This window comes from Syngnathoides biaculeatus, chromosome 6 (assembly GCF_019802595.1).
Source record: "Syngnathoides biaculeatus isolate LvHL_M chromosome 6, ASM1980259v1, whole genome shotgun sequence".
Lineage (NCBI taxonomy): Eukaryota > Metazoa > Chordata > Actinopteri > Syngnathiformes > Syngnathidae > Syngnathoides > Syngnathoides biaculeatus.
The window spans coordinates 26,560,976-26,588,932 of record NC_084645.1 but is presented as its reverse complement, the minus strand read 5'-3'; the positions used below and the strand labels follow the sequence as shown (position 1 = coordinate 26,588,932).

The following is a 27,957-nucleotide window of genomic DNA, read 5'->3' as shown; positions in this document are numbered from 1 at the left end:
AAATATTAGCCAAAATTCTTTAAAAAAAATAAAAATCATTAATTTTTTAAAAAAAATTAACAATAGTAACATGAAATAAACCTTTCATGTAAAACAAACCTTTTCCATTGGTAATTAAAGGATGTAACCATCATATCTTAACACTCAAAAAGTCTACATTTATTCAAAAATAAAAGACTAATGAAGAAAAAAATACTTTTTCCCCTTCCCCAAAAAATATGGTGATATAAAAGCATTGTTGTCTTAACTTATTTATTTCTACAAATAAACCAGTTTATGCCAACACGATCAGACACGTGAGGACGTCGGCTGAGGGGATCTCCATTGCAATACTTCAAAGTAATGGAATACAAGTAGAGGAGTGTACTGCGTAATACTGACCACGCCCGTTCAAGAGTCTTTGTAGTAGTTGTTGAAGTTAATCCGCAGCAGGAAGTCTTCCAAATGGGGCTGGTAGCCTCGGTTCACCAGCTTGGTCACCACTGAACAAAAACCAAAAACCACAACAAGCATTTTAGTCGCGGCCTCCGACGGAGAGCGAGGCGAGACGCGACTCGGCCGGGATCACCTTTGAAGAGGAAATGCGAGTAGTACTTGAACGTGTTGTACGACTGCTGCATGGCGATGAAGCTGGGGTGCACCGCCTCCCCCTGCTGGCTGGCCCAGGGCAGCGCGATCAGCTGCGCCCGGAACTTCAGGATCAGGCTGAAGATGCTGTGGATGATGTTCATCACCGGAGCCGCCTTCTCCGTCAGCAAGGCCCTGGCGGCCAAACCAAATAAACACAAGAAATTAATTTAAAAAAAAAAAAAAATATATATATATATATATATATATATCACCACGCTCTTCAAAATGCGCAGCAACGGCCATTGAACGCGACGACGCACCTGAAGATGGCCCTGTTGAGGTAGTCGGCGTGCATGCGGTGGGTGGCGTCCAGGTCGCACGCGGCGGCCATCTTGGCGGTGAACTCGCTCCACGACACCTGCAGGATCTGGTTGGCGATGTAGCCTTGGATGACCTTGACGAAGTGCTGCATCTCGTGCCGGTACAGCTGCAGCTGGCGGAATTGCACCGACCGCCCTGCGCCTTTCACCAGCGCTGGCGCACGCGCGGCCCAAATACACGCTGAGCGTTAGCAGAAATAGTGCTTCGAAAAAGTCGACACACCCCTCTGAACAGCTGAACTTCATCGGGATTAATCAGAGGGTTTTCACATGTGTTTGTTTTAAGATTATTAAATCATAAGCATTATCATTTCCTTATAAATGACATGGTTTGACTTGCTGAATAGCATATTTATTTACCGTAATTTACGGCCTATAAACCATGACTTTTTTCACATGCTTTCAACCCTTGTGAAGCTTGTGCAATGATGCGGCTAATTTGTGCATATTTTAACAGCCGTAAGAGGGCACTCGAGTGGAAAAGGTAAGAGTGAGACCAGTGGAATATATGTGCCGAGGAAGTGACTTTTACCTGTATTTTTTTTTTTTTTTATTCGCCCTGTTGCGCTGTGTTAGCGTGTTGCTGCTGTGTCTCAGTGATTTTTACCGGTATATACATATATATATTTATATATTTATATATATTTTTTTAAACCAGCCCTATTAGTGTTGTGCTACCGTGTTGCTGCCGCAAGTGTTTGTTTTCCTTTTCACCGGTATGTTTTCTTTTTTTTGCCGGCCCTGTTAGCGCTGGGGTAGCGTGTTGCAGCCACGTCCCAGGGATTTTTACCAGTATGTTTTTAATTTTTTAACCAAACCTGTTAGCACCACGCTAGCTTTAGCGCCATGCTAGCATGTTTCTGCTGTGTTTCTACTGCGTCTCAGTGATTTAGGTATGTTTTTTTTTTTTTTTTAAACCAGCCCTGTTTGTGCTACCGTCTTGTTGCTATGTTAAGATAAGATAAGGTATTAAAACTTTCTGTGTACCGTCTTTCTTTGTTAATATCTCGTGTTTCAATGTGGCCCCTTGTGCCTTTTACACAAGTGCGGAATATGTATGTACCAAATGGTATTTCCTTTACAAATGTACAGGGTAAGGTTTATAATCCGGTGCGGTCCATTGGACGGAAATTACAGTATTTCATTTTTACCTTATTCTTAAAATAATAAAAGGAAATATGAATGTTCTTGTTAATGTTTTTGTCTGTTTTTTTGAAATGTTAAGATATAACAAATATGCTATTATCAACTATGCTACACTGGTAACAATATGTTGTCTAAAAAAAAGGTAACACAACCAACTCTGCCATACGGTAATATCTCAAAATATTTCAATGATGCGAAAATAAAAGTTTAACGTCTCATTTGAAGTTCTTAAAAGAAAATGTTGACATTTCCTTCAGCCTCTGATGGTGTCTGACATTTCACAGTTATTTTTTTTATGTTGTAAAGGCACAAATCAATGTTAATGACATTTAAAAAAAAAAACACTTGCACTGCATTTGAGCCATTAACACGTCGGCATCCGCGTTCCCTGCAGGAGTTGAGTGATAAGAATCAATACAACCTGAACATGTTTTTTCAATATGGGCTAAAGGACAAAATTTATGTTGAATAGTCTGACCGCCGCGTCAAAGATCAATAGCGTCGGATCGATAACGTGAGCGGCGCCCGCTCGGGAAGGGGAGGAATAAACCAAGTTACTGGTCTCTATGAATACAAAGTTGGAGAGGCGGCATCCCAGAATGCACCGGTGCACTCACCCGTCCGCTTAAGGTGGAACCAGACGTCGCGCAGGCTCCACACCATGTGTTTGAGCTGAAGCTGGAAGGAGAACAGCCGGTTGTACTTGTTCATGCAGCTGTCGGTGATGATGATGTTCAGTGGCCAGTCCACCTGAGGCCGCCGACACGCATGCACAAAAAAAAAAAAAAACATTTGTATCTCAAATCATCCTTTCCCATTGAAATCAATGAATGTGCCATTAATCGGTTTCAGCTTCATGAAAAACTGACGAAGGGAAAAGGACGGGGGTGGACCACTAAGAGTGATAATCAGTAGATAAATGAAAATTAAACAAAAATGAAAAATAAGAAGGAAAAAGACATAAATAAACATCCATCCATCTGTTTTCTGAGCTTCTTGTGCTCATGAGGATCACGAGAGTGCTGGAGCTTATCCCAGCTGTCAACGGGTACACCCTGAACCGGTTGCCAGCCAATCGCAGGGCACATCAAGACAAACAGGCGCAACTCACAATCACACCTAGGGGGAATTTAGTGTCCAATTAATGTTGCATGTTTTTGGGATGTGGGAGAAAAACGGAGTGCCCGGAGAAAACCCACGCAGGTGCAGGGTGAACATCAAAATCCACACAAGTGGGGCTGAGATTTGAACCTGGGTCCTCAGAACTGTGAGGCCAAGGCTCTAAGCAGTTCCGCAAATAATGACAGGTGTCCCATGAAACATTTTTCACCATGTGAACAATTGTTCCTCGTAATATATCAACGTGTTTATTCCGAATGACGATGTTGTTTTTCTTGCACACTGTCCAACGTGGCTCGGCGCGTTGGCGATCAGTCACTCAGTCACCTTGTAACGCAGCTCCAGGCAGTTGAGGGAATCGGGCGCGTGCGGGTGGAAAGTGTCCGGCAGGAAGCGCAGCGCAAAAGTGAAGTTGGCGGCGAGCGGCGTGTCGCCGTGCAGGCTGTACTGCAGCGCCTTGCTGAGGATGGAGTTGAGCACAAGAGGGGTGAGCAGCTCCCCGGGGGTCTGCCCGCTGCCCAGCTGTGAGAAAAATAAATGGGGAAAATAACATATAAGCACTAATAATTAATGGAACAAACAGCATTTATCTCCTTGATGATCACTTTGAAAATGAAGAAAACCGAAAGACGAACTCCTGACTGGTGCAATCTTCAAACGATGTAAGCGAGAGAGGAGAAAGGCGAGCCTCACTGACCTTTTCAAACAGCCGGTCGCTGAGCGACTGCGCAAACTCGCCGTCCTCCATCAGCAGGAAGTGGCGCAGCGCCTCAAAGTGCCGCTCCACCCCCAACTCCACAAAGAAGTAGTCCACCACGGCCTTATTCACCAGCGACACGCTGCGGGGCGAGAACGAGATGCAAAATGAAGTCGATTACCGTAATTTCCGGCCTGCTGAGCGCACCAGATTATAGACCTCACCCAGTACATTTGTAAAGGAAATGCCATTTGGGACATACATACGCAGCAGCTGTGTAAAAGCTGCAAGTGCCCACATTGAAACACGAGATATTTACACAGAAAGAGTTTTCAAAGTTTTAATACCTTAGCTTAACATAGCAACAGCATGGTAGCATGAACAGGGCTGGTTAAAAAAAAAAACATACTGGTTAAAAAAAAAGAAATAAAATAAAATAGCCGCGGCAGCTACACAGTAGCAACACGGTAGCACAGCACTAACAGGGCTGCTTAAAAAAAAAAAAAAAAAAAAACATACCTAAATCCCTGAGACGTGGCAGTAACACAGCAGAAATACGCTAGCGTGGCGCTAACACTAGCACAGCGCTAACAGGGCTGGTAAAAAAAAAAAAAAAAACAGCATACCAGTACAAATCACTGAGATGTGGCAGTAACACAGCAGCAATACGCTAGCACAGTGCTAACACTAGCGCAGCGCTAACAGGGCTGGTAAAAAAAAAAAAAAAAAAAAAAAATACCGGTAAAAGTCCCCTCCTCGGCACATATATTCCACTGGTCTCACTCTTACCTTTTTCGCTCAAGTGCTCCCTTGCGGCCGTTAGAAAAAACTGCACAAATTATCCGCTTATAGGACGGAAATTATGGTACTCACGTCATCGGGAGGAAATACTACAAAAGATTTTAATAACACGCACCCAAAACTCGTTTTTTTATGCCTAACCTAAAAAAAAAACGGGGGGGGGGTGGGAGAGACAAAAAAACAACTGCGTTGGCCGGGAATCGAACCCGGGTCAACTGCTTGGAAGGCAGCTATGCTCACCACTATACCACCAACGCTGTATGACTTCAGACGTGGAAGGTCGAGTAAAGGCCCAGCCGGCTGCACCACACAGCTGGAGGCCATTACAGGGCCGACATGAAACTCCAACTTGGACACGCGTCAAACTAAACTGGGAACACATTTTTCCTTCAGCTTTTTAGCTTATTTTTTTTAGGAGGGGTTAACCGGTCGTAGAAAAGAGGGAAAACTGAAAACTGGAACCACAGAACAGGAAAGTAACATATTGTGACAAATATTTAAATACGATATCATTGACAAAATATATACACAGTAACGCCCATGAAACCTCACTTTTTCTTTTAGTTTTATGATGTATGGTTGGGGGGTTGGGGGGGGGGGGCATTAGCAGTTTCACCACTAAACTGGGGTTGAGGAGGTTCACCTAGACAAAAGTAGTGCTTTGTTGCCATCTTGGTATCAGGTTAAGACGTTAGTGAGTTAAAGAAGTATATTTCAATAAAACCTGTGCTTTGCCTCCATCTATGGACAATTACCGTAATTTCCGGCCTATAAACCGCAACTTTTTTCACACAATTTCAACCCTGCGGCTTATGCTGTGATGCGGCTAATTTGTGCATTTTTTCCTAACGGCAGCGAGGGGGCACTCGAGCAGAAAAGGTAAGACAGACCGGTGGAAAATATGTGCAAAGGAAGTGACTTCTACCTGTCTGACCCTGTTAGCGCTGCACTAGCGTGTTACTGCCGTGTATCAGTGTGACTTTTAACAGTATGTTTTTTTTTTGTTTTTTTTTTTAAAAACGCTCCTATTAGCGTGGCGCTAGCGTTAGCATTAAACTGTCTGTACAGTCTCTTTGTATCCAAAATAAAAAAAAAAAAAAAAAAAAAGAGTTATGGGTGGGTGTTATTAAAATCATGTTTAGTCAAATCTTTTTGTAGTACTTCATCCCGATGACGTGTTAGTACAATAATTTCCAGCCTATCAGCCGCGACTTTTTTCACACGCTTTCAACCCTGCGGCTTATGCAGTGATGCGGATAATATCTGCATTTTTTCCTCACAGCCCCGAGAGGGCACTTGAGCAGAGAAAGTAAGAGTGAGACCGGCGGAATATATGTGCCAAGGAAGTGACTTTTACCGGCCCTGTTAGCGCTGTGCAAGAGTGCTGCTTCTGTGTTACTGTCGTGTCTCAGTGATTTTTACCGGTATATTTTTTTTAACCGGCCCTGTTAGCGCCGCGCTAGCATGTTTCTCCTGTGTTCCTGCCACATCTCAGTGATTTAGGTATGTTTTTTTTTTTTTTTTTTTTTTAAAACCAGCTCTGTCCATGCGCCTGTGTTGGTTAGCAAGCGTCTTTCTTTGTAAATATCTCGTGCTTCAAAGTGGGCACTTGCGGCTTTTACACAGCTGCGGCTTATGTACGTACCAAATGGTATTTCCTTTACAAATGTACTGGGTGAGGTTTATAACCAGGTGTGCTCTGTAGGCCGGGAATTATGGTACAAAACTTTTAAGGGGCAGCAATGACCTGGGCCCTATATGAACAGGAATAATCAATTGGGCTTCACTGCAGTTTTTGCACCGAACATAATTATATTGTGCAGGTAGACGATGTAAAAAGTGCAAGGTCAGGAGGAAAGACATTTAAATAAAAATATGGCCTGCAGCCTGGGCAGATTAAAATCTTGATTAGGAAGGGAGAGTCGGAATTGCAGCTTCTCAGCTGCATCGTATGCAAAAAAAAAAAAAAAAAAAAGAAAGAAAAGCTCAAAAGATGGAAGATAATGACGATCGGCTCGTGCATCGCGCGGTGGCCACGTGATCATCTTCGCTACTCACTGCGTGATGAGCGGGGTGGTGACCGAGTGCTTGATCAGAACCGGCAGGGAGACCATCTCGCTGAGCTGCAAGGACGTGGCGTCGGCGGCGGGGCGCAGGGCCGGCTCGGCGGGGAGGATGCGGGGGCCCCGGGCGACGTGCTTGAGCAGCTGACACTCGGGGGACGACTCTGGAAGGACGTCCGATTCGTTTAGGAACGTCCTACGTCGTAATATAGTATCTAGTCTTGTTGTTTCACGACCCGGTGGTTGAAAACATATTTATCACAACTTAAGCGAGGAAGAAGATTCAATTTCTGGCCTGCACTGGGGACCTCAACAACTCTTAGAAATGCAATTTTAGGCTACAGCCAAACGACTGACCCATGAAGCTGTAGCAGTCTTTGTAGCGCTCCACCTGGTACTGAGCGGACAAGGCCAGGAGATATTCGTGTTCGGACTTCTCTCGGGGGGAGGAGTCAAAGCTGCCGCCGCCCTCCCGCTGCTCCTGCGTCCCAGACTCCACAGCTGTCGACAAGATCATTATACAGCTTGGTCACATTATAATATATTGTCACACCTCTCAAAAAATGTGACGAAAAATAGAATTTTTTTCATTTAGTTTTTTTTCCCATTTGAATACCTTTGGCATCACTGTCAAGATGCACTTTCGCGGCTCCCGACAGAGAAGGCGACGAGTTGCTGCACTCGCCCAACACCACGCACCCCGCTCCCAGCGCGGAGTCCGAGGAGTGCCCGTATTGGCCGCCCGGCAGCGATGACGGAAGCCCGTTGCTCTGAGAGACCGTGCAGCCGCTTCCCAAGCTGGACTCAGAGACCCGGCCGTGCCCGCTTCCGGGCAACGGCGTGGAGCTGGGCACCACGCAGCCTACCTGAAGGGTGCAGTCGGAGGCGTGGCCGTGCTTGCTCCATCGGGGTCTGCCTTCAGACACGTTAGAGACAAACTCGCCCACTTTGATGTTGGCGTCGGACGAGTGCCCGTGGGAGCCGGGCGTGGGCGTCGGAGAGAAGACGTCCGCAACGTGCTCGCCCACTTTGATGTGGGCGTCCGAGGCGTGACCGTGGACGCTGGGCGACGGCAGTGGCGAGAAGACTTCGGAGACGTTCTCCCCGATTTTGATGTGGGCGTCGGAAGCGTGGCCGTGGACGTTTCGGACCGGGTGCGAATGGACGAAGTTGGACACGTTCTCCCCAACTTTGATGTGGGCGTGCGAGGAGTGGCCGTGAATATTCGGGGAAGGCTGAGGGACTTTGACATCGGAGACATTATCGCCAATCTTGATGTGTGAATCTGAAGTATGTGCCATTGGAGACTCTGATAAACGAGCGGTGGACAGATTTAAAAGACCCTCTAAAGAGCAAACCCCGTTACTGTTAGAATCACTGGCAAATTTTTCTCGCGTCCGGGCATCGTCGTCTTCTTTTCCAGCCGGATCTTCCCGTGGTTCCACAACTTTGTCTTGCTCTACAAGAACAGAAGTGTCACCTTGTCCGAGCAGCGTAGCATCCTGAGAAGGGAGCCCATTAACTCGGGATGCATATTGGGGCTCCTCGGGGGTGTACTGTCCAAGGGAAAAGCTGGATTTGGAAACATGGCCAAAGGGGCTGGCCGCGGGGGGGCTGTCGTGGACCAGAGGCACGTTCTCCCCCACGGGGAAGTGGGAAAAGGACGGATGGTTGCGGATCACGACGGGCTGCAGTGGGACTGAGTTACAAGGAGGTTTGAGCGCGGCTGGGGATCGCTGCCCGGTGATTCCTTCCAGAGGACTGAAGGGGGCGCTGAAGTCGTAGTCTATCAGCTGTGCTGTGGGACACGACTCAAGGACATCTGTGCCCGTCTCCGTCAAGGCTGCGTCGCCCTCCTGGATGTTGTCTGGGTGTGGCAACTCCGGGATGAAGTCGCCGGACATGAAGGCGGCTGAGTCAACTGTAAGAGACGGTTCCGATTCTTTAGCTGCCTCTGGTGTCGTTTCCAGAAACTGCTCTGCGGGTCGTTCCTGTGGAGAACAAATGAACGAGATAACAGAAATGTAAATGAGAATCTGCTCTCATTTGCTGCATCTGGATGAATAAAGATTAAACAAATAAATCAATAAAAACTGCAGACTTTTGGGCAAGGGGCTGGGTCCTTGCAGGTACTCGGTAAAAGTAAACAAAAGACCACTGGTGACACCGTCTGTTCCAACAACCCCCCCAATGAAGCCGCATTATGAGGATTATAGACAAGAAAAGTTGCATACCATTGCTAGCAGGTGGTGAGGTGGTGAAGCTGGAGGTCTCTCCTGGCCCAAAGGATACTTCTCCAACACGGCCTGGTCAGAAGTCACATGACATTTGGCTGCAAATGCATCCCAGCGCTGAGCACAGACATGTGATTTGACTGAATGAGAAAAAAAAAAAGACTGAAAAATAGCCACCCTTTCCAACTGTATCGACGATTTCTCGTTCCAGTTCCAGTCTTCGTTCTCGGAACTTATTTTTGACATATCTATTCTTTTCTTTCACTCGAGAGGCGTCTTTCCTCTTGAGCACCGCCATCGTGTTGACTTGAAAATGGCCCCATGAACCGCCTCGTATACAACGAGCGTTTACATTGGTCAGGAAGAACACATTCGACCGATCAGCAGACGTGTCTTTAATCTTCCACCTCGCTTGCAAAAGTCGGACCGGAATATGAACGAGTGTGGATTCTGGCACGGGTTACGACTCGGAATATTGCAGAAAAACAGAGAATATATATACATTTTTTTAATCAATGCAATTTAAAAAGACAGAATTCCGCTTATAAGCAGAAAAATCACGTCTGTGGGCATTTAAAAGGCTCACGCAACACACCTGCAACCGCTGCCGATCTTGGGCGAAAAAGTTGGCTCGAGCCTCGTCCAGTGTCGTCCTCTGCGCCGCCCACAAGGCCCGCCGCTCCTTCCGGGCCGCCTCCTCTGACAAGTGGCTGTACTGGGCGATCAGCTCCTTCCTGCGGTTGGAGTCAAACACACATCACGTCTGTAGGGTTCACGTATACAAAACTCACCTGAAGCAAATGTAAAGGAGCAGATTTGTGGAATACAATGAAGTAAGAGTCTGTCACACACAAGGTGAATACATTCTCAAGGAGCTCATGGGTGGAAATGACGCCCGTCCGGTGATTTGAATCATCACTCGGTTATCGATCAGCTATCAATAAGCAGTCAGACCTGGCTCTCTGTTCCAGCTGCTCCTCCAGAGCTTGAAGTCTCTTCTCCCGGTCCCTCAGCTCTCTTCCAAAGCTGAAGTCGTCGTCGTCCTGCTTTTTCTTGGCCACTCTGCGCCACTGCCGCAGTAAAAGCACATCGGACAGTAAGAGATGAACTGCGCAGCCAATACTGCACATCCTCGGCTGGCTATAGTATGGTTTGGAAGGCTAACCGCGCTTGCGTTTGCACTCCAGGGTGTTTATGTAAACGATGCATTACACCGAGAGCTTCTGGGTTACAGATTTCAAATAAAAAATTAATGTTTTAATGAAATGTCAAGGCTGAAATGTGGCTTATTCAAATTCCCCTCATGAGAACCATTTACACAGACAACAGTAGCTACTACACTCATGGCAAATTGACCTGGTTGCGTTTATTACGGAATCTATCATCTTCTATGTGTGTTTTGGCGGCCATTCTAAATAAAAAAAAAATAAGTATGTTGACCTGATGCATCTAAATTGATAGACAAACTGTGCTGTGTGGAGGATTTGAGGTTGTTAACGGATGATGCAGAGCATCTTCGTTGCGTGCACAGGTTCACTTGAAGTGCATTTTTTCCCCAAAACATCTGTGAACGAGTTTAAAATAATATTCAACGGTTTAAGGATCACAGTTCTCCCACTTAGACATCATGGAGGGGTCTGAAATTTTCATCATAGGTGCATGTCTACTGTAAGAGAGATAATCTAAAAAGAAAAATCCAGAAATGTATAGTGTATATGGGCTACGTACACTAACCTTAACCTTGTGCTGTCTGTGTACATTGCACATTTTTCATGAACACGTATTGCGAAAGTAAAAGAAAATACAATCTGCGTCTAAAGGTTAGACGGTTAAAAGTTTCTAAGAGAAAGGGTTCACATCAGAAACAGAAAGAAGAAAGATATCAAACTTTTCGGTTTTCAATTTTACAAAATGTAAAAAAAAAATAAAAAATGACCCATGACCCTAGTGAGGATAAGCAGAAAGGAAGACGAATGAATGAATGAAAAAGTTGACTGAAACTTTGTCACATTATTATTTTAATTCAAAATTGTGAATGTGAATTCAACCAGATGTCACACTTTAAAAAATCCATCCATCCATGTATCCATCCGATCCATCTATCTTCTTAGCTACTTATCCTCACAAGGGTCACTCACAGGGAGTGCTGTAGCCTATCCCAGCTGTCAACGGGCAGGAGGCGGGGTGCACCTTGGACTGGTTGCCAGGCAATCGCAGGGGACATCGAGACAAACACTCGCACTCACAATCACACCTCGGGACAATTTAGTGTGTCCAATTAATGTTGCATGTTTTAGGGTTGTGGGAGGAAACCGGAGTGCCTGGAGGAAACCCACGCAGGCACAAGGAGAACATGCAAACTCTACACAGGCGGGTCCGGGATTGAACCCGGGACCAATGCTTTACCAGCTGATCCACCGTGCCGCCCGGTTTAAACTCATTACAGGATATTCTAAACATCTTCAGAAAAGACAGTTCACCTCCTGCTCTTGTTCCAGATGCTGCTTGAGCTCCTCAAAGTGCTCCCTCTTTCTTGCCTCCTCCGCCAGACGCTGCGACACCTGGCGCCCTGCAGGAGACGAAGGAAAGCGCCGTGAGCCGCTTAGGCCTCCACGCAGAAAAGGTGCGCTGAATCTCCCGCACGCGCACACATCAAACGACATTGCCATCTGCGTCAAACAATCACAGATACAGTATATGACGTCGCCAAAGAACGTAAAAGGAACGAGGCCAGTCAAGTTGGCCTGGCATCTTCTCAGGTGCTTAAAAGGACGCGAAGAGAGTGTTAAGTGCGCAGTACTGGACGCCTGTTCAAAAACATTCCTCAGTGCAATTAGCATCGCACTTGTACAGCCGTGAATCAACATGGCTGACATCGGTTCCAACATGTATTGGAGCTATTTGGAAAAAGGTAGTCTCAACGGGGGACCACAGACTGTGTAAATCAAATACCACATCACACATGACATGCCGTATGGACGTGTGTTTGAGTAACACTTACCGCGAATGCTCTCCAAGGTTTTGGCTGCCGACGCTCTGACCTGATTGATCAGCTCCTGGCGCGCCTCCTCCGCTCGCTGGGCCTGCGCCGATAAACAGCAATCACCTTTGAACAAGACGTGTGCGCCGGCATCTCGACGCCAGAGTGGCAAACTCAACAACAAAACACGGGAGTTAGATGTGAAGCACTGCAACCTTTAAAGGTCAAGTGTCATGCCGATAAACATTCTAAAATAGTTATTGTAATGAAAAGTACATATAACGTTATTTACTTGAATGTCTATACAAAAAAATAAATATGAGGGGAGAGTGCATCACCCATGCGCAAATTTGTGGAACTCTCATTCGACATTCAAGTGGTGGCCATATTGGTTGCATCTTCTGTCCGTGACATCACACTGGGACATCCGCCATTGAAAACACGCCCTTCTGATACGGAAGCTCTTGTCAAAGAAGAGAACATCTCACAACCGAGTGAAGTGACCGGGGCAATATTACTCTATCGTTTATAGCCATATTTAGATGATATGCGGATCACAGCCAAACCGCCTCCCAGTCCCATCCACCTCCACGGCAATGATAAACAATGCCGCCTGTGAGCGACGACAGAGATGAGATGAGCCACCCCGGCGGTGCCGCGTCCGCTCAACCGGGTTGGCACATTGACAGACTTAGCACCCCTGGACTTACTGATTACGCCCTCCCCCAATTATTATCTTTTTAGTAGCTGTATACACACCTACCTGTCATTTGGAACCCACAAAGCTATCGTCCATTGCACACGTGGAACCCGTTTTCCACGACGAATCGGGTCTTTTGGAAAATTATGAAGAGCGAAACCATCCTCCCGAGTGTCCGAGCAATATCCAGCAATACAAGAAGCCGGCATTTTGGCTAACACGAAGGAACAATGAGCTACCTTCCCGCAGGTAAATCTAATAGAAACATACGAGCCCGCTCAAGTGAGGTACTGCCCTGTACATCACTTCCTGTTTCTTCTCGAAAACAAATCCGTCGAGAGGATTTTCATGGCAGGAGTTACAAAAAGCCATATACGACAACATCATGATGTTTGGTGAAAAAAATGGATGGGTCCATGACAGTGGACATTTAAATATAATTTGGAAAATGACAGACATTTCCGCGTGAAATATGCTTTAAAAGTTAAAAAAAAAAAAGGTCGAGATGAAGGTTTTCCATGTGGGTTCAAATACTGGCTCTGAACCTTATTTATGGAGTGGGTCCAGATTCTTCATCATTTGACTTGTGATTAAAGACTGTTCCATGTATTAAGCGTAACACTATTTGGCACTTCTATAAGAAATATATAAGAATGTTAAAATATCACAATAAAACATTGCTAGTAAAAATGGTTTTAAACCTTGAACAACATCCAGGGTCTGTCGTCGCCATTGGCAATATTTGTGAAGGCTGTTTTGTGTTTTTTTGCGTGGCAGTACCTGCACCTCCCGGCTGACGGCGCTGTGCTTGGCGATTCTCTCCATGCGGCCGCGGTACACGGCGCAGTCCCTCTCGATTGCCTCCACCTCCTGCAGGGAGAAGGTGACGGCGATGCGCGGCACTGGAAGCTCCGACAAGCAGATGTAGTGCTGCGGGGGAAGTGGGAACACACGCTTCACAACAGTTCCTCTTCATGCATTAAAGAGGGATATAATCCTTCACTGTGGGATTTCATTTTAATAACATTTGCTATCATGTTTCAAGGTAAAATGAAACCAAGTGGATGAAACCACTTTCATTTCACTCTGTTAACCGCTCCACGGTTGGAGTTTGCATTGGAGCCCGACATCATACTGAGAGTGAATTTTAAAACAGACCTACAAGTTTTAGTTCTATGACCATGTTTGTCACTAAAACCCCTTGGATCTCAAATCCTCTCTTGCCTGGTGAACGAAATGGAAGATCCCAGTCTTTTCCAGGAGGATAGTGTGCTCTTTTTGTGTGTGTACTTTGACCACCAGGGGGCAGTGGGATGCAGTTTCTCACCAACCACCATCATGAGTTCCTGTCTTAAAATTTTTGGCCACAAGTCAAAGCATAAAATTGGCCAGGTGATGGCTTGCATCTGGGAGATCTCATAAGTTAGGTCACTCCTTGGACAAGGTACCATTGAACTTTGATTTTTTTTTTTCCCCTAAAGCAGTGAGTAGTGAACCTCCCCTTCCTTATTTGCTGAAGAACTCACTTAGTCGCTGTTTTTGTGCTTGGGTCAAAGCCTTGCCACTGCCATGTGGCATCTACAGACAATTACGAAGCATTTCGGGAGGATAAAAGCTAAAAAAAAAAATGCTTTAAAAAGCTTATTTTTTTAGGCTTGGAACGCATTATTTCTTTTTCCATTCATTGTAATGGGAAACATCGATTCGGTTTTCGAACAAATCACTTTTCAAACCGTTTTCTGGAACGGATGGTGGTCGAGAACCATCACTGTACATCTCTTGGACAGGACCTTGTTAAACGGCGCCAGTACCATGATTATGCACATAAGGAGTCTACGTGGAAAAAGTAGCCCAAGACAAAAAGCAGAGCCGTGTGCTGCAATCTGTCACACTCCAGTCTCAACACGTCCAGACGATGCATCATCACAGGGATGTTAGTGTATTGATAAGGACTTGAAAAAGACAGTGAGTGTCACTGTTCTGTCACAATATTGATTTGTCGTCCCTTGTAGTCGGCGGGGTTACCCCCCCCCCCCGGTTTTTTTCCAAATGGATGACAGACGTGAGCTGAAGAAATAACAACGCAACAGGCTTTGAAATAAAACAGCTAGTTTGGGTCAAGGCAGATGATGTTTTCAGATTTATTGCGATTAAAATAAGATGGAAGCTCTAGAGGTCATGCATTTGGCAATTTAATGGAATACTTTAGAGAAAAATACAACTCTCAAGTTCCACTCAGCGAGCCTCTAAAAAGACCGATTACACTTTTAGGTTTTTTCTTTTTTTTTGTGACACTGCCACAAAAACGCTCCAGTGTGAGCCAAGACTGACAATTTAATGAAAACCATAGAACAGGACAGAAGCCAGATATATGTATTCTTAACATATTGTTATATATTAGTTTGAGGTTAATGAATTAAAAGTACTGTACATGGACACAGGCTTTTGCTGTGGTTCAATTATTTTTTTTGCACTAGAAATACAGTTTAAAAAAAATACAACTTCAAGCTTTGCCTGTGCATTTACTGTCATTTTCGTCCTATGAGACGCCATTTTTTTTTTTTCCACACACTTTCAACCCTGCGGTTTATGCGGTGATGCAGCTAATTTGTGCATTTTTTCCTAACGGCCACAAGGGGGCACTTGAGCGGAAAAGGCAAGAGTGAGACCAGTGGAATATATGTGCCGAGGAAGTGACTTTTACCAGCTCGGCCCTGTTAGCGCTGCGCTAGTGTGTTAGTGCCATGTCTCAGTGATTTTTACCGGTATATTTTTTATTTAACTGGCCCTATTAGCATGGCGTTAGGGTTACCGCTGCGCTAGCGTCAGCGCAACGGCATTAGCGTTAAAGCGGGGGTGCTAGGGTTTGCACAGTGGCGCTAGGGTTAGCATGGCGGCACTATTGTTAGGTTTAGCGTGGCGGTGCTAGCATTAAACTCTCTGTGTACCATCTTTCTTTGTAAATATCTCATGTTTGAATGTGAGTTTCAATGTGGGCAATTGCGGCTTTTACACAGCTACCTTGTATTTATGTACTAAATGTTATTTCCTTTACAAATGTACTGGGTGAGGCTTAGAACCAGGTGCGCACTCTAGGCCGGGAATTACGGTAATAAGTATTCGTGACATGGCATCAGTTGGATTTCTTATAGGTGAAAACGCATTTTCAATTGGAGGACAAGCAGGAATAAATAAAATGAGGCGAACCTGCGGGCAGCATATTTTCAAGAGGTTGATCGTCTTCCCGCAGACGTACACGTCATTGGCGATGTGCCTCAGGAAGACGGGCACGCACTCCTCCACATCTTTAGAGATCAAAGTATACCCTTGGACCCAGAAGTGTTTGTCTGGAGGAAAAAAAAAAACAATAATCATCCATAACTGAATTAGGTGGCCAAAAGTCGCGAGTGTCCTATTGATTCTGGCCACTGGCAGTTTAAGTAATTGTCAATGGTGCAAAATGAATATTCGCTTGTGCTCGTCCTCGGTGTGCAAATGTTTTTACTGTTAGAAAGCATTTTTCTGCAGTACCAGAGCACTATTCATATTTAATAATGAGTGTGGATTATTGTTTGTCTATATGTGCCCCGTGATTGGCTGTCAACCAGTCCAGGGTATACCAATGCCTTCCACACAGTCAACTGGGGAAGGCTCAAGTTGACCCTCTACACTACAATTGTAAATTAAATGAGTCACAGTGTCCTTCTTATCACAGAACCCATTAGGAATTCTGACTCGGACGACTCTTATTATTACTTGGACTCAAGTTTGGAAACCGCTTAGCTCAGTTGATCCTGAACACACAAGAGCACGTGAATGCGCCGAGCTCCCGGGGCATTTTACAGCCGCGAGAGTTGAGTCGATTGCTGATTGCTTCGGCCCCCAATCTGACAACCTCCGTGGGAGTGGTGACATTTGGGCGCCCTCCAGACAAGCCGGAGCGAGGAGCGCACGGGGTTCAAGTGCGGAGAGTTGATGAGGTGGAGCCGACGAGCAAATTAACCTCTTAGCCGGACAAAGCAACCACCGTGGCGTGACCTTGAACGGAACGCCGCTTGACAAACTACACCGGGCCGGGCGACAGAGAGTAGCGTGCACGCGGCGAGCCTTATGGATTAGTGTTCAAAGACAATAATTGCACTGAGCTGGAAATGTCACCTTTGTACCTGAACAAAAAAAAAACAAAGACTAATATAATTCCTACACAAGTAGGAAACGCAGCACTTCATATCAGGTAATAACACGGCAAGAAAAAAGCTTCAGTCAAATTAAAATGCTTTGCGGGGAATATTCATTCATCTTCCATCCCGCTTATCCTCACTAGGGTCGCTGCTATCCTCGGGCAAAAGCTGTGGTAAACCTTTAAATGGTTGCCTGCCAATCACAGTGCACATATAAAAAAACATTCACAGTCACATTCACACCTGTGGACAATTTAGAGTCCACGAGTCCATGTGTGTTTTTGGGATGTGGGAGGAAACCGGAGTGCCTGGAGGAAACCCATGCAGGCACGGGGAGAACATGCTAACTAACAACAGCCGGGCCTGGATTTGAACCCTGATGCTCAGACTGTGAGGCAGATGTCCAAACCGGTTGTGCACAGCTTTCCCGTTTTTCTTTACAGTAACGGGTAATATGGTTAAATTAAACAGTGGTGGGCAGCACGGTGGCCCGGCTGATAAAGTGTTGGCCTCACAGTTCTGAGGTCTCAGGTTCAATCCCGGACCCGCCTGTGTGAAGTTTGCACGTGGGTTTCCTCAGGGCACTCCAGTTTCCTCCAAAACATGCATTAATTGGACACTCTAAATTGCCCCTAGGTGTGATTGTGAGTGCGGCTGTTTGTGTCCATGTGCTCTGCAATTGGCTGGCAACCAGTTCAGCGTGTACCCCGCCTCCTGCCTGTTGACAGCTGGAAAAGGCTCCAGCACTCCCCGCGACCCTCGTTAGGATAAGCGGCTCAACAACTATGACAATAAATAATACCTCTGAAGCCAAGGTACTCTTCATTGACCTGGATCATGAACTCGCCGTAAACATCTCGAAACACGCCACTGTAAACCCAGTCGGACACAAACCTGAGAAAGGAGACAAGACACGGTCCAGAACGAGCCTATGACAGTTTTTCGGTGACACCTCGGCGACGTTGGTGTGTGCTGACCTGGTGTAGGGCTCGCAGCTGCTCTTGAGGAGGGACAGCAGCACCGGGTAGTTCTCGTTGCTGCAGTTGTTCTGGGCTTCATTGTAGAGGTAAGAGAGCAGCTTTACGCCCTGAAATCAACGCCGAGGTCATTTGAGCCTTCTAAAAAGCTACACGAGGGCGAACGTCACGCAGCGGGCCGCGGATGAAAAGCAACTTACCACAGGGAAAGCGGCCCGGTCGCCACCCAGAGGCCCGTCCACGCGGCACAGTTCTGACAGATACCTGAGATGAAAGTGGAGCGGCTCATTAACATCGAGGTTCTCTCTCCTTTCGTGTAATTATGAGGGCGCCAGGACAGCGACTACAGTCATCCCCCTAAAAAAAAAGTCCCTCACCTGAGCTGTTGGCCAACTTTGCGGAAGAGGAAGCAGACGGTCAGCAGGCTGAGTCTGGGAGGCGTGCTGAGGACGCACGCTCGGTAGTAATGCAAGTACTTCCTCAGACCCCCCGTGAATGCCTTGGAGACGCAGATACACGTTTTTTTATGACGCTTAATGTTCTCAACCGAGACGTGGGGTCCTCAGTTTCCGACATACTCTTTAGGTTAATTGAGGTTAGAAACAGCATCATAATTAATTAGTCTGCACAAAAAAAAAAACACATATAGGCACACTCTGGTAACACCGTACTTAAAGTGTATAGAATGAGTAATTTCTAACACAAATTAACTTATCTAGACGAAAATATATGTTCAAGTGTTCCATAAAATGCATATCTTGTTCGACGTTTTTACCAAAAATTATAAGTGTTTATGAATTAAAGTCCGCAAATTTTGACCTAGTTTCTCTTACCTACAAAACGACTCCTCTAGTGGGCGGACCTCTGAGGTCACAAAATCTGGGATGGGCTGTTTTGGGACGATGATAAACTGGGAGTCAATTTAGTGCCCAAACAAGGACAGGATACCAGCTTTCAGTATAAAGTTTTGCAGTTATGCTCATGACATCTTGGGAAAATTGTGACAAAAAATGGGGTTTGGACGGGTCTGGGTACTGTCTGGCTATGGCATCAGGTTACCACGTGAAAGTTATGACCAGCCGTAGCTCTCAAATAAACGTGGCAACATTTTAAATGGATTACGTTCATTAAAATCCCTACTTGTGAAAATATACCAACTTAGACTACGTTATCGGCTTCGGTGTGTTTTGGTGCAATAATAAGCATTTTACATGCAAAGTAGTTGTCGCGTATCAAATCACTAAATACACGGCTTTTGCATAATTTCAAAACAAGAGCTTTTCCCGTTAAGGGTTGGCACAGCGTAACATCTCAAATTAACGCTCATATTTCTTTGGCACAGTTTTTACGCCGGATGCCTTTCCCGACGCAACCCTTCTCGGGGAGTAGAGGCCCCAGTGAGATATTTTATCGAGTACTCGAGTAATGGCCACCCCAACTAACCGTCATTTTAGTCTCATTTATGAGGGCTGGACTTCTATCCTCCAGGGATGAGTATGACCAATTTGGAAAAACACTGAAAATGTCTGTCCATGGGGGGGGTTGAGTTTCCTCCTGGATATTTTTTGCTCCTATCGGAACACAGAGTGCACAGCACTTTGCCGGGAATGTCCACTTTTTGTATGCGTTCGGTTAGACATGTTGTTACCGTTTTCGGTCCCATTTGCACGGTTACACTTTTTTCGAGCCATGCCCGTCTGAAACACTTTTTGATTCCAGCATCCTTGTCAATTGCCCTCGCTCGATCTTCATCCTTTTTTTCCCAACACTTTCGCCACCGTAAAACTTTGAACACACCGTCGCTCAGTTCGCGCTATCCGAGTCCCACGCGCCATTACTTGGCTAACTAACAAGTTACACTGCGACTTCTGAGAACCGAGAACACATGCACATGGCAATGGTGAAACTCGATTAACCACTAACACGATTGGATCGTTATACTGTATAACTCTGTTGTCCAATCGAGTAATCTGCTACAAACAAGTTTTAAAGTTTATGTCGCAAAATCAAATATTTACACTACCGAGTAAATTAGAACGGCATATGATAGTCGTGCTTGTGCTAGCACTAAATTGAACTTGCAGCTCGGAGCCCACCACCGAGAGGCAGGCGCACGATAACCCCCGAAATTTTTCGGATTTGCGCTTATCTCGAGAATGGTCATTTTGGTCTGAAAAAGTCGGAAATCCGCCGATTGGCGGAAAATTCTCATCCCTGATCCTCGCAGTGAGATACGAACTCACGACCCCTGTTTTACCAAACCAATGCTCTAACCAGTGAGCTATGGGGATCTTTGTTGCAGATAAATTAAAAATGTTGCCTTCATAACAGATTTAAGATTCATATTCAGCATAAAAAATGTATAATATTAGCAAAAAGGTGCACTGGGGTCCCAACATACACTTTGTTTTTCATTGTATTGTTTTATATTCAAGTGTTTTTTTTCTCCAAAGTTACTGTAAGTACAACTTTATAATGGTGTTAGCATTATAACTTGCACCCAAATTTAGGTTACATTGCTGCCAAATTAGGATTACAGTGCTATTGAATATTAATGCTACTCGTGATAGTGGTACTTGGGAGAGGTAGGTACTTTTTAAATGGTGTTCTGAGGAAAAATGTTCAGAACCGCTGCCCGAAAAGAACACATCTCAAGTATGTTACAACAAGGCGCTGGCGTTGGTTTAAAAACTGCAAAAGAACATCAACCAAAAGGAATCGATCGTAAAAGGAACCACAGCACGTATTAAACGTTGTATTTGCATATTTGAATTGAGGTGACTGAGAATGCATATTTAAAAACATCCCTTTAATTCATGATTACTAATAATGAATGGCACTTAATTGGCATTTTTCAAGACGCTCAAACGCTTCTATTTGTATTAATTTACCATGTCATCCCATATCTAATTAAAAAGCTTGTTTTTCCACAAATACATCTTCAATTAAATCATACTCCAATAATCTTGTTGACAATTACATGAAGTGCCCTGTCTAAGTCAGTCGAGTCTTATGCAAATGCAAGTTAATTTAAACGTCAGAGGCGAAGAAATGCGCTCGGGTGTGAGACACTTTCATTAAAAAATGAAAAAAATAAATGAAAAAAAAACTTGACTTTGCCGTTTTTCCATTTCAGTCTTTAATTCTCCTGCAGCTCATCTAGGGAGCAAATTGGTCAGGTCCAAAAAATAAATGTTGTGCCAGTTACACACAACAATGTCAAGCTAATACTCAATATTCAAAATATCAAGTCACGGCGCTGACCCGGAACTTACCTGGAAGACCAGACCCTTTTTTTCCGGGCTCTGCAGGGAGAAGCGACTGAGCCGCAAGTAGTGCGTCCCGTACTGGGCCAGCTCGCCCAGAAGACGGGAAACGCTTTCCGGGGAAGCTCCTGACACGCACACGCCGGGGCGGACGTCGAACTGTACACTCTTGGGGAGAACAAACCGCAAACAACGCAGAAAGCCTGTTCAGACTAATAACATTTCATAAACTTTCTGTATAAAAGATATCACATTTCATAGAGAGTCACGTCCATTGCGATTTGTGGTTTATTAATATATATGAGAGCTGCTCATTGGTGTTTTGTTGTTCTTCCTATGGATTTTTTTTTTTTATTATTTTTATGAGAAGTTGCTGGCCAGCACAGTTGTGGGAGATACTATATCGTGCAAAATAATTTTTTTGCACAGCACAGCAACCCCACAAGGTTGCGCGAGAGTGTCGAGCTCAGCAGCCGACATGTTGACGTTCTACAAGGAAAAGATGCTGTAAAAAGAAATAACTTATCTTCACGAGGCATATCAACTCTTTATGGCTGAGCAACAAATAAAAAGCTCCCTGGGGATTTCATTTTTCTGGGATAACTTGAATTTTGAATGGAATATTTTTACAAGGGTGTGTTTTAAGATGTCTTAGAGGAACTGAACAGTACACAAACAAGAGCTGAAAATGAGAGGGGGGAAAAGGGGCCAAACAAGATTCTCCAGAATAAATTGCTGACTTGATAAATCTTGGTTCGACACTGTTACGAAAAATGTATTTGGACGTATAAATGTTCATCTACACCACACAGGTGTCAAACTCAAGGCCCGGGGGCCAGATCCAGCCCGCCAGATGATTTTATGTGGCCTGCAAAGGCAAATCATGTGTGTCAACCTCCATGATCCTTGTTCAAATCTGGCCCAAAACTTAAATTCATCATGTCATAAATGATAACATTGACGACACAGGTGTCAAACTTGAGGCCTGGAAGCCAGATCCGGCACGCCAGATGATTTTATGTGGCCCGCAAGGGCAAATCATATGTGTCAACCTACTTGATTCTTGTTCAAATCTGGACCGAAATTTCAAATTGTTATATCATCAATGATAACGTTGAGATATCGCAATCATTTTTGCGTAACCAAACATCAATAATAGTTGAAAAACCTATTATCCTTTATTTCTGATTACCAACCTAGTTCATAAATTTAATGAGTAAATATGATCAACCAATTACAAGTTTTTATGGTTTCAGACATAACGGCCCTCTGAGGCAAACGAGAACTCCAATGTGGCCCGCCACAAAAATTAGTTTGACACCCCTGACCAACACGGTAGGGATTATTCCATTATCACCAACATAATCATTAAGAAATCCAAGTTTTCTAGATCAAAAACAGCACGGAATGCACAAAGCAATCAGGAAAAAAAAATTCTAAGAAAAACAGTATAAGTTGGTACTAGATTACCGACTGTAAATTATCCTGTTACGATGCTGGATCTGCATGGATCATACACTACTGTAATTTTTTTCACACGCTTTCAACCCTGCGGTTTATGCGGTAAGGCGGCGCTAGTGTTAGCGCGGCGCTGGTGTTAGCACACTTAGTTATAAGCCTGAGTACACACAAAGAGTTTAACGCTAGCCCCGCGCTAACACTAGCCCCGTGGTAGTGTTAAACTCTTTCTGTGTACCGACGCTTATAACCAGGTGTGCTCTGTACGCTGGGAATTTTACAGTACTTTATGCTCAACAAAACAGTTTAAAAAAAATGAATGAGTGGGGACTGGTACTGCTTTTTCCATGGCAAATCCTTGAGATGATCAAACAGGGATGCCATACTCCACCCGCATTAGCAAAAAAGCTTTGCAATTTAGCGTTAGCGAGGATGCTCAACACCCTGTTAATTTCCAAAATGGATATTTCAGATTTTTTCGTGTCAGTTAAACTGCTGTCACAGGACTTATTTTTTTTTTTCCCCAAAAAACTTTCTCTGGGCTCCAAACTCTAAATAAGAATAGATTTTCCCACCAAGATACACAAACTTTCCAGATTAGTGAGGACTCAGAAATGCTGAGACTCCCAATAAGTGGATTCATTTGTCGAAAGAAATCCAAGAGGACCTGACACGGTGCCAGATTGTGTAACGGACCAAAATTAAGGATCGTAACCTGTGTAGGGTCACATTGAGATGCGACCAGATGGGAAGCGAGTGGACTGTACCTGGTTGAGAGGGAAGGTGGTGGAGGCCACACCAATCAGCACATTCAGGAGGTCGCCCACGAGTTGCTCCTGAGAGTCGACGGGCAGCGGGATGAGCGGGGAAGGCACACTGGCGCTGACCACCCTCATCTCGCCCTCCCACAGGCGATAGAGCTGGTCGAAGCCCTCTCTGCCGCTCTCGCTCAAGTACAGAGACTCCCTCCTGCCTGGCGGCCTAGTGGCACGCACATTGACGAAAAAAATGAACCCTCTGCTATTTGTTTTTTTTTTTTTTGTTAAAAATTGAAACCCTTTTCTCTGCGTTTAAGGGACATATGTTGAATTTGAACATTATCTTAATTTCCTGCAACTTTTTTCACACGTTTTCAAGCCTGCGGTTTATGCGGTGATGCGGCTAATGTGTCACTGCCGCAAGGGGGCGCTCGAGTGGAAAAGATAAGAGTGAGACCCGTGGAATAAATGTGCCGTGTCTCAGTGATTTTTACCAGTATGTTTTTTTTTTGTTGTTTTTTTTTTTTTTAAACTGGCCCTGTTAAAACGGCGGGGCTAGCATTCAACTCTCTGTGTACAGTCTGGCGCGTCTCAGTGATATTTACCCGTAAGTTTTATTTTAACTGGCTCTGTTAACGTCAGGTTCTCTCTCCTTTCATGTAATTACGAGGGCGCCAGGAAAGGGTTTCAGATTTAAGAGCGACTACAGCGCAGCGCTAACGTTAGTGCTAGTGTTAGCACTAGCGTTACCGTTAAACTCTTTCTGTGTATCGCCTTTCTTTGTAAATATCTCGAGTTTCAATGTGGGCACTTGCGGCTTTTACACAGGTGCGGCCTATGTATGTACCAAATGGTATTTCCTTTACAAATGTACTGTGTGAGGCTTACAACCAGGTGCGCTCTGTAGGGCGGGAATTACGGTAATTTGTTTTTGGAATCTTCTCATCTAGCCGATGTCAGCAATAAAACAAGGATTGAATCAGACTGGATATAAATTTGGACTTTTCTACCCTTCCACACGGAGTCCACTCACAGTTAATTTAACAGTTTTGTAAAGGCTGAATTTGTCGCAAATTCTACAGCCTTCATTCCGTACACTCAATACCAACATGTCCAGTTTAAGGATAGAAGTCCAGCCCTCATCAATGAGACTACAATGCAGGTTAGCAGGGGCGGCCATTACTCGAGTACTCGATAAAATATCTATAGGATAATTCATTCTAAAAAGATTAGATGGTGACAGCCCTAAAATAAAGTGTGTGTGTTTCTCTCTCAAATACACACAACTAATTTGATAATAAAGGGTTAAAATCTCCAAATTCTAATTAATAATTGATGTTTATTTCAGGTTTAAATAATTTGAAGACACTCACGCTTCTTAAGTAGACAAAAGATATTCATTTACAATATTTTTTCTATGCAATACACAATACATAAGCCTCACCAGCCAACGGACTCCCAGCAGCAGCGGACTCCGGGCTCGAACGTGCGCAGAGCCTCCCACACGTCCAACTCCGGACCGGGGCTGGGTTCCGACTGAGAGTCCGGTGTCATGTTGGATGCGGACTGGAAGCCTTCGTCGTCGGACTGATCCAAACATGGCGGAATCTGCACCGAATGAAACAACGCATTTGACTCGGTATTTGATATTGGGGTTCTTGGGTCCAGGCGGTCTACTTCACTGGAGTAATAACTCCACAAAAAGTACTCCTATCTAGGGGAAAAAATCATTTGGATTTGAGAAATTACAGAAACAAGTCATACCCTTATAGGGAACCCGGTCACATCTACGTTGCTGGGAACAGGGGGAAGGTCCAGTCTGATGTCCAGGTCTGAGGTTCGAGTGTGCTGCAAGGCTCCAAACAAAGACAGCCTGGTCTCCTTCTCAAATTTTTCCTCAATGTCCATTTTAGTCCTGAGAGCCAACAAGCCTGTTCGAGGCTGAGCTTCCATCAAGCTCCGAGTTTCGCACAAGCGCTCCAAGGACGCCCATTCCTCGCCGCACACGAGCGCCCAGGCGTGGGCCTCCAGCCTCTGCAGCTCCTCGCTCTGGTAGGGCCAGGGTTCGGGCCTGCGCAGCACGGGCCTCTCGCGCCTCATGTAGTCCCGGCTGAAGGAGGGCGGCGGCGGGGGCGAGGTGCCAGCAAGGTGGACCAGGAGCTCGAGGACGGAATCCACTTCACTCAGGCCGGAGGAGGCCCCGTCTGGAAGCTTTTCTAGCAGCTCCTCCAGCTTTTCGGCCTCCTCCCGGCAGCCCGCCACCCTCAGGTCAAAGCAGATCATCAGGACTCTGTTCCTCGGAGGCGGCCTCGGCGTGGACACCGATGTGGCGGGTGCTTTAGCGCTGTCCTGGAAAAGCTGGGCCAACAGAGCGCCATAGGCTCGCTTCTTCAGAGCTCTACGGAAGCCTTCCCTTGAGACGCCGCCCAGGGCCCGACGCTTCCACGACACCCCGGCCAGGCTGCTGTCACACAGGGCGGTCAGCAGCTCCGGGACGCTGGAGCTCGTGTTGCAACCGGACCTGACGGGACGTTTAGGACTCGTGTACATTGTGGCACCACCTTTCCCAGCCTGGATGAAAGGAAATAGGACGACACTTTATGTAAAACGGTTTGCGATAACTTCTGTAGTGCATTGACACTTTGGTTTATTAAAAAATAAAATACAAAATGAAGGAATCACACGACTTATACAGTACAGAGCCTTTACACAAATTTCATCACTGGACGGTTTCAGAGACGTCCACATGGATTCCAGCCACTCATTTAGGATTTTGGCTGTGTGCTTTGGACCATCGGCCTGCCGAAAGATTAATGGTCACCAAAGTCTGTGGTCAGGACCACTCTGGAGCAGCTTTTCAGCTACATCAAAGGTGTCTTTGTTGCTGTTGTGACTTGCCCGTCAGGGGTCCTCACGATACCCACCCAATTTTTTCTTTCAATTACAATACACTACCAGTCCATCCAGTACGTCTCTCTACACTCCTAAATTCACATTTCCCTCAATCCTGAATACAGTCTTTCAGTCCAGCCAACGAAAAGCACCACAAAATCATGCTTATTCACGATCAACATTCATTGAATGTAATCTTACTTCTCTTTTTCATTTTGGGGTGCGGTGTGTAGACTTATGAAGAAAAAATGAATTTAATACATTTGCAGTAAGGGTGCCTGGAGCATAACTTGCATGCAATGATGTACACCCTGTGATAGCATTAGCTACAGTTAGCTAAACATCACAGCGTTCGGTTAGCAAAATATATGCATGCTGTCTGAAGGAAGAAGACACTTTGAAATGATTTGGTTACCGTCAAAAAGTGTACCGTTATCGGCTCACTCGGCAGGGAGCGTCATCGCTGCTTCTCCACATCGAGACTGCCTCCAGAATTACTAGCGGATGCTAACAGTTGTTGCTGGCATCGCTCGTCAATCCAGCAGCCGCATTCTTGCTGAGTTCACCAGGGTCCCACAACGGGAGCCTTTCTCTTTGTTAGTGCCCAAAGTGTCTTTTATTACTTGGATTTATTGTTGAGTATTAAAACCACATTAAACGCGTGTGCTCGCATGTCTTTGACTACAAGCTAACCTGTCAGCCACCTTCCATCTCGGAGAAGGGAAATAAGAGCCTTCAAGGTGATTGGACACCAAAAATAATTGCTGGCGGTGATTGGTTCCATCTTTCCAAACTCCGCGTTGATTGGTCATCAGGGTCAATCTTACACCCCGCTTTGTAAAAACGTGTTCAGGTGTCGACACAAAAATGGGAGAATTCCAAACTCAGTTGAAACATACTGTAGTATTGTTTAAAACCGAATTATTTGAGCGCGTCCAGATAACTTGTTTTTTTTTAAAGACATCTTTATTCAGATTATTAGTGAATTATTATATAATAGGTTAGCTGTTTAAATGTGCATGTTTAATACCAAAAAGATTTGTACAATTTGTAGTTAAAAAGTTGATTATAATTACTGTATTTATTGAAACAATGTTAAATACATGATATTGAAAAAAAATTCTACCTAAGCCGGCTGCGGGCAATATACATTAAAGGAGGACTTTGTCAAAAAAATAGGAATGGGACCATACATAAAAACTTAGTAGATGAGGGTTTCGTGTTTCTTTTAATGCCAAAATCATCCACAGATTTTACCCAGAAACATTGCTAAATTGGAAACTATTATCGAAATTCTTCTCTCGCTCAGACATTCCATTGACCCCGGCCGGAGAACTGACAGCCAATCAGCTTTTGCCACCTCTACAGCGCTTCCTGTTTTGACCCCAAAATACAAACAAACAAAAGAAAAATAATTATGTGCATTAATTGTCACATTAATAATAAGAATAAGAATAAGAATAAAATTACCCCATGGGAGGTTAAAGAATGACACATTTAGGTGCGTTTTCTTATTGTTGTTACAGTTTGGGGCGCAACACGTTACCATATTGGCCTAGCTAGAAAGAATGGTCTGGAATGCTAAGCACCGGTGACGTCACTGGGATGGGTCAAGGGCATTTCTTCGAGGTCTGGCTGTGAAATCTGGCCCATATCCAGATATTGCGTGGATTTCAAAAACGTTCTTCATCTTCATTTTTTTTTTTCAATTAATGTCCAAAATATATGTAACAAT

The 27,957-nt window shown here is 45.0% G+C and overlaps 2 protein-coding genes and 1 non-coding gene across 6 annotated transcripts in view; 1 reads left to right on the top strand and 2 right to left on the bottom strand.

The window, feature by feature from the left end:
- Nucleotides 1–992, top strand: part of appl2 (adaptor protein, phosphotyrosine interaction, PH domain and leucine zipper containing 2) — a 30,865-nt gene extending 29,873 nt beyond the window's left edge. Inside the window, exon 25 of one of the 2 annotated variants that reach the window (XR_009795460.1) lies at nt 864–992. The gene's annotated coding sequence lies outside the window, so the exon portion shown is untranslated. Of the gene's footprint in view, nt 1–273; nt 406–863 lie in introns of those variants that run through there. The other variant, XR_009795459.1, reaches the window with a different exon arrangement.
- On the bottom strand, nt 351–26,938 carry tubgcp6 (tubulin gamma complex component 6). Of its 3 annotated transcripts, none has more exons than XM_061823035.1 (25): nt 26,638–26,938; nt 25,095–25,901; nt 24,775–24,938; nt 23,340–23,553; nt 21,124–21,282; nt 18,226–18,347; nt 18,049–18,112; nt 17,849–17,958; nt 17,674–17,765; nt 15,898–16,037; nt 13,471–13,620; nt 12,012–12,093; nt 11,491–11,579; nt 9,965–10,080; nt 9,606–9,744; nt 9,011–9,127; nt 7,393–8,767; nt 7,134–7,277; nt 6,772–6,940; nt 3,913–4,054; nt 3,543–3,737; nt 2,714–2,846; nt 891–1,104; nt 569–762; nt 351–482 (listed from the first exon to the last, which is right to left on the bottom strand). In XM_061823035.1, the coding sequence occupies exons 2-25, from the start codon at nt 25,878–25,880 to the stop codon at nt 391–393; spliced, it is 5,202 nt and encodes a 1,733-aa protein (XP_061679019.1). In that variant the 5' UTR covers nt 25,881–25,901; nt 26,638–26,938; the 3' UTR covers nt 351–390. The 3 variants fall into 3 exon arrangements, with proteins under 3 accessions (XP_061679019.1, XP_061679021.1, XP_061679020.1); XM_061823037.1 differs by having other exon boundaries at nt 9,011–9,082; XM_061823036.1 differs by having other exon boundaries at nt 26,653–26,938.
- On the bottom strand, nt 4,899–4,970 carry trnag-ucc (transfer RNA glycine (anticodon UCC)). The gene has a single exon. It is a non-coding gene; the product is annotated as a tRNA-Gly (tRNA).
- Nucleotides 26,939–27,957: the final 1,019 nt, after the last annotated feature.

Excerpts from the sequence above, each read along its gene's own strand:
- tubgcp6 (XM_061823035.1), bottom strand. The coding sequence starts at position 25,880 with ATGTACACGAGTCCTAAACGTCCCGTCAGGTCCGGTTGCAACACGAGC. Across the intron at positions 1,105-2,713 it reads GTTCCACCTTAAGCGGACGG|CGCTGGTGAAAGGCGCAGGG; the intron begins GTGAGTGCACCG and ends CGCGTGCGCCAG. Across the intron at positions 483-568 it reads CTCGCATTTCCTCTTCAAAG|TGGTGACCAAGCTGGTGAAC; the intron begins GTGATCCCGGCC and ends GTTTTTGTTCAG.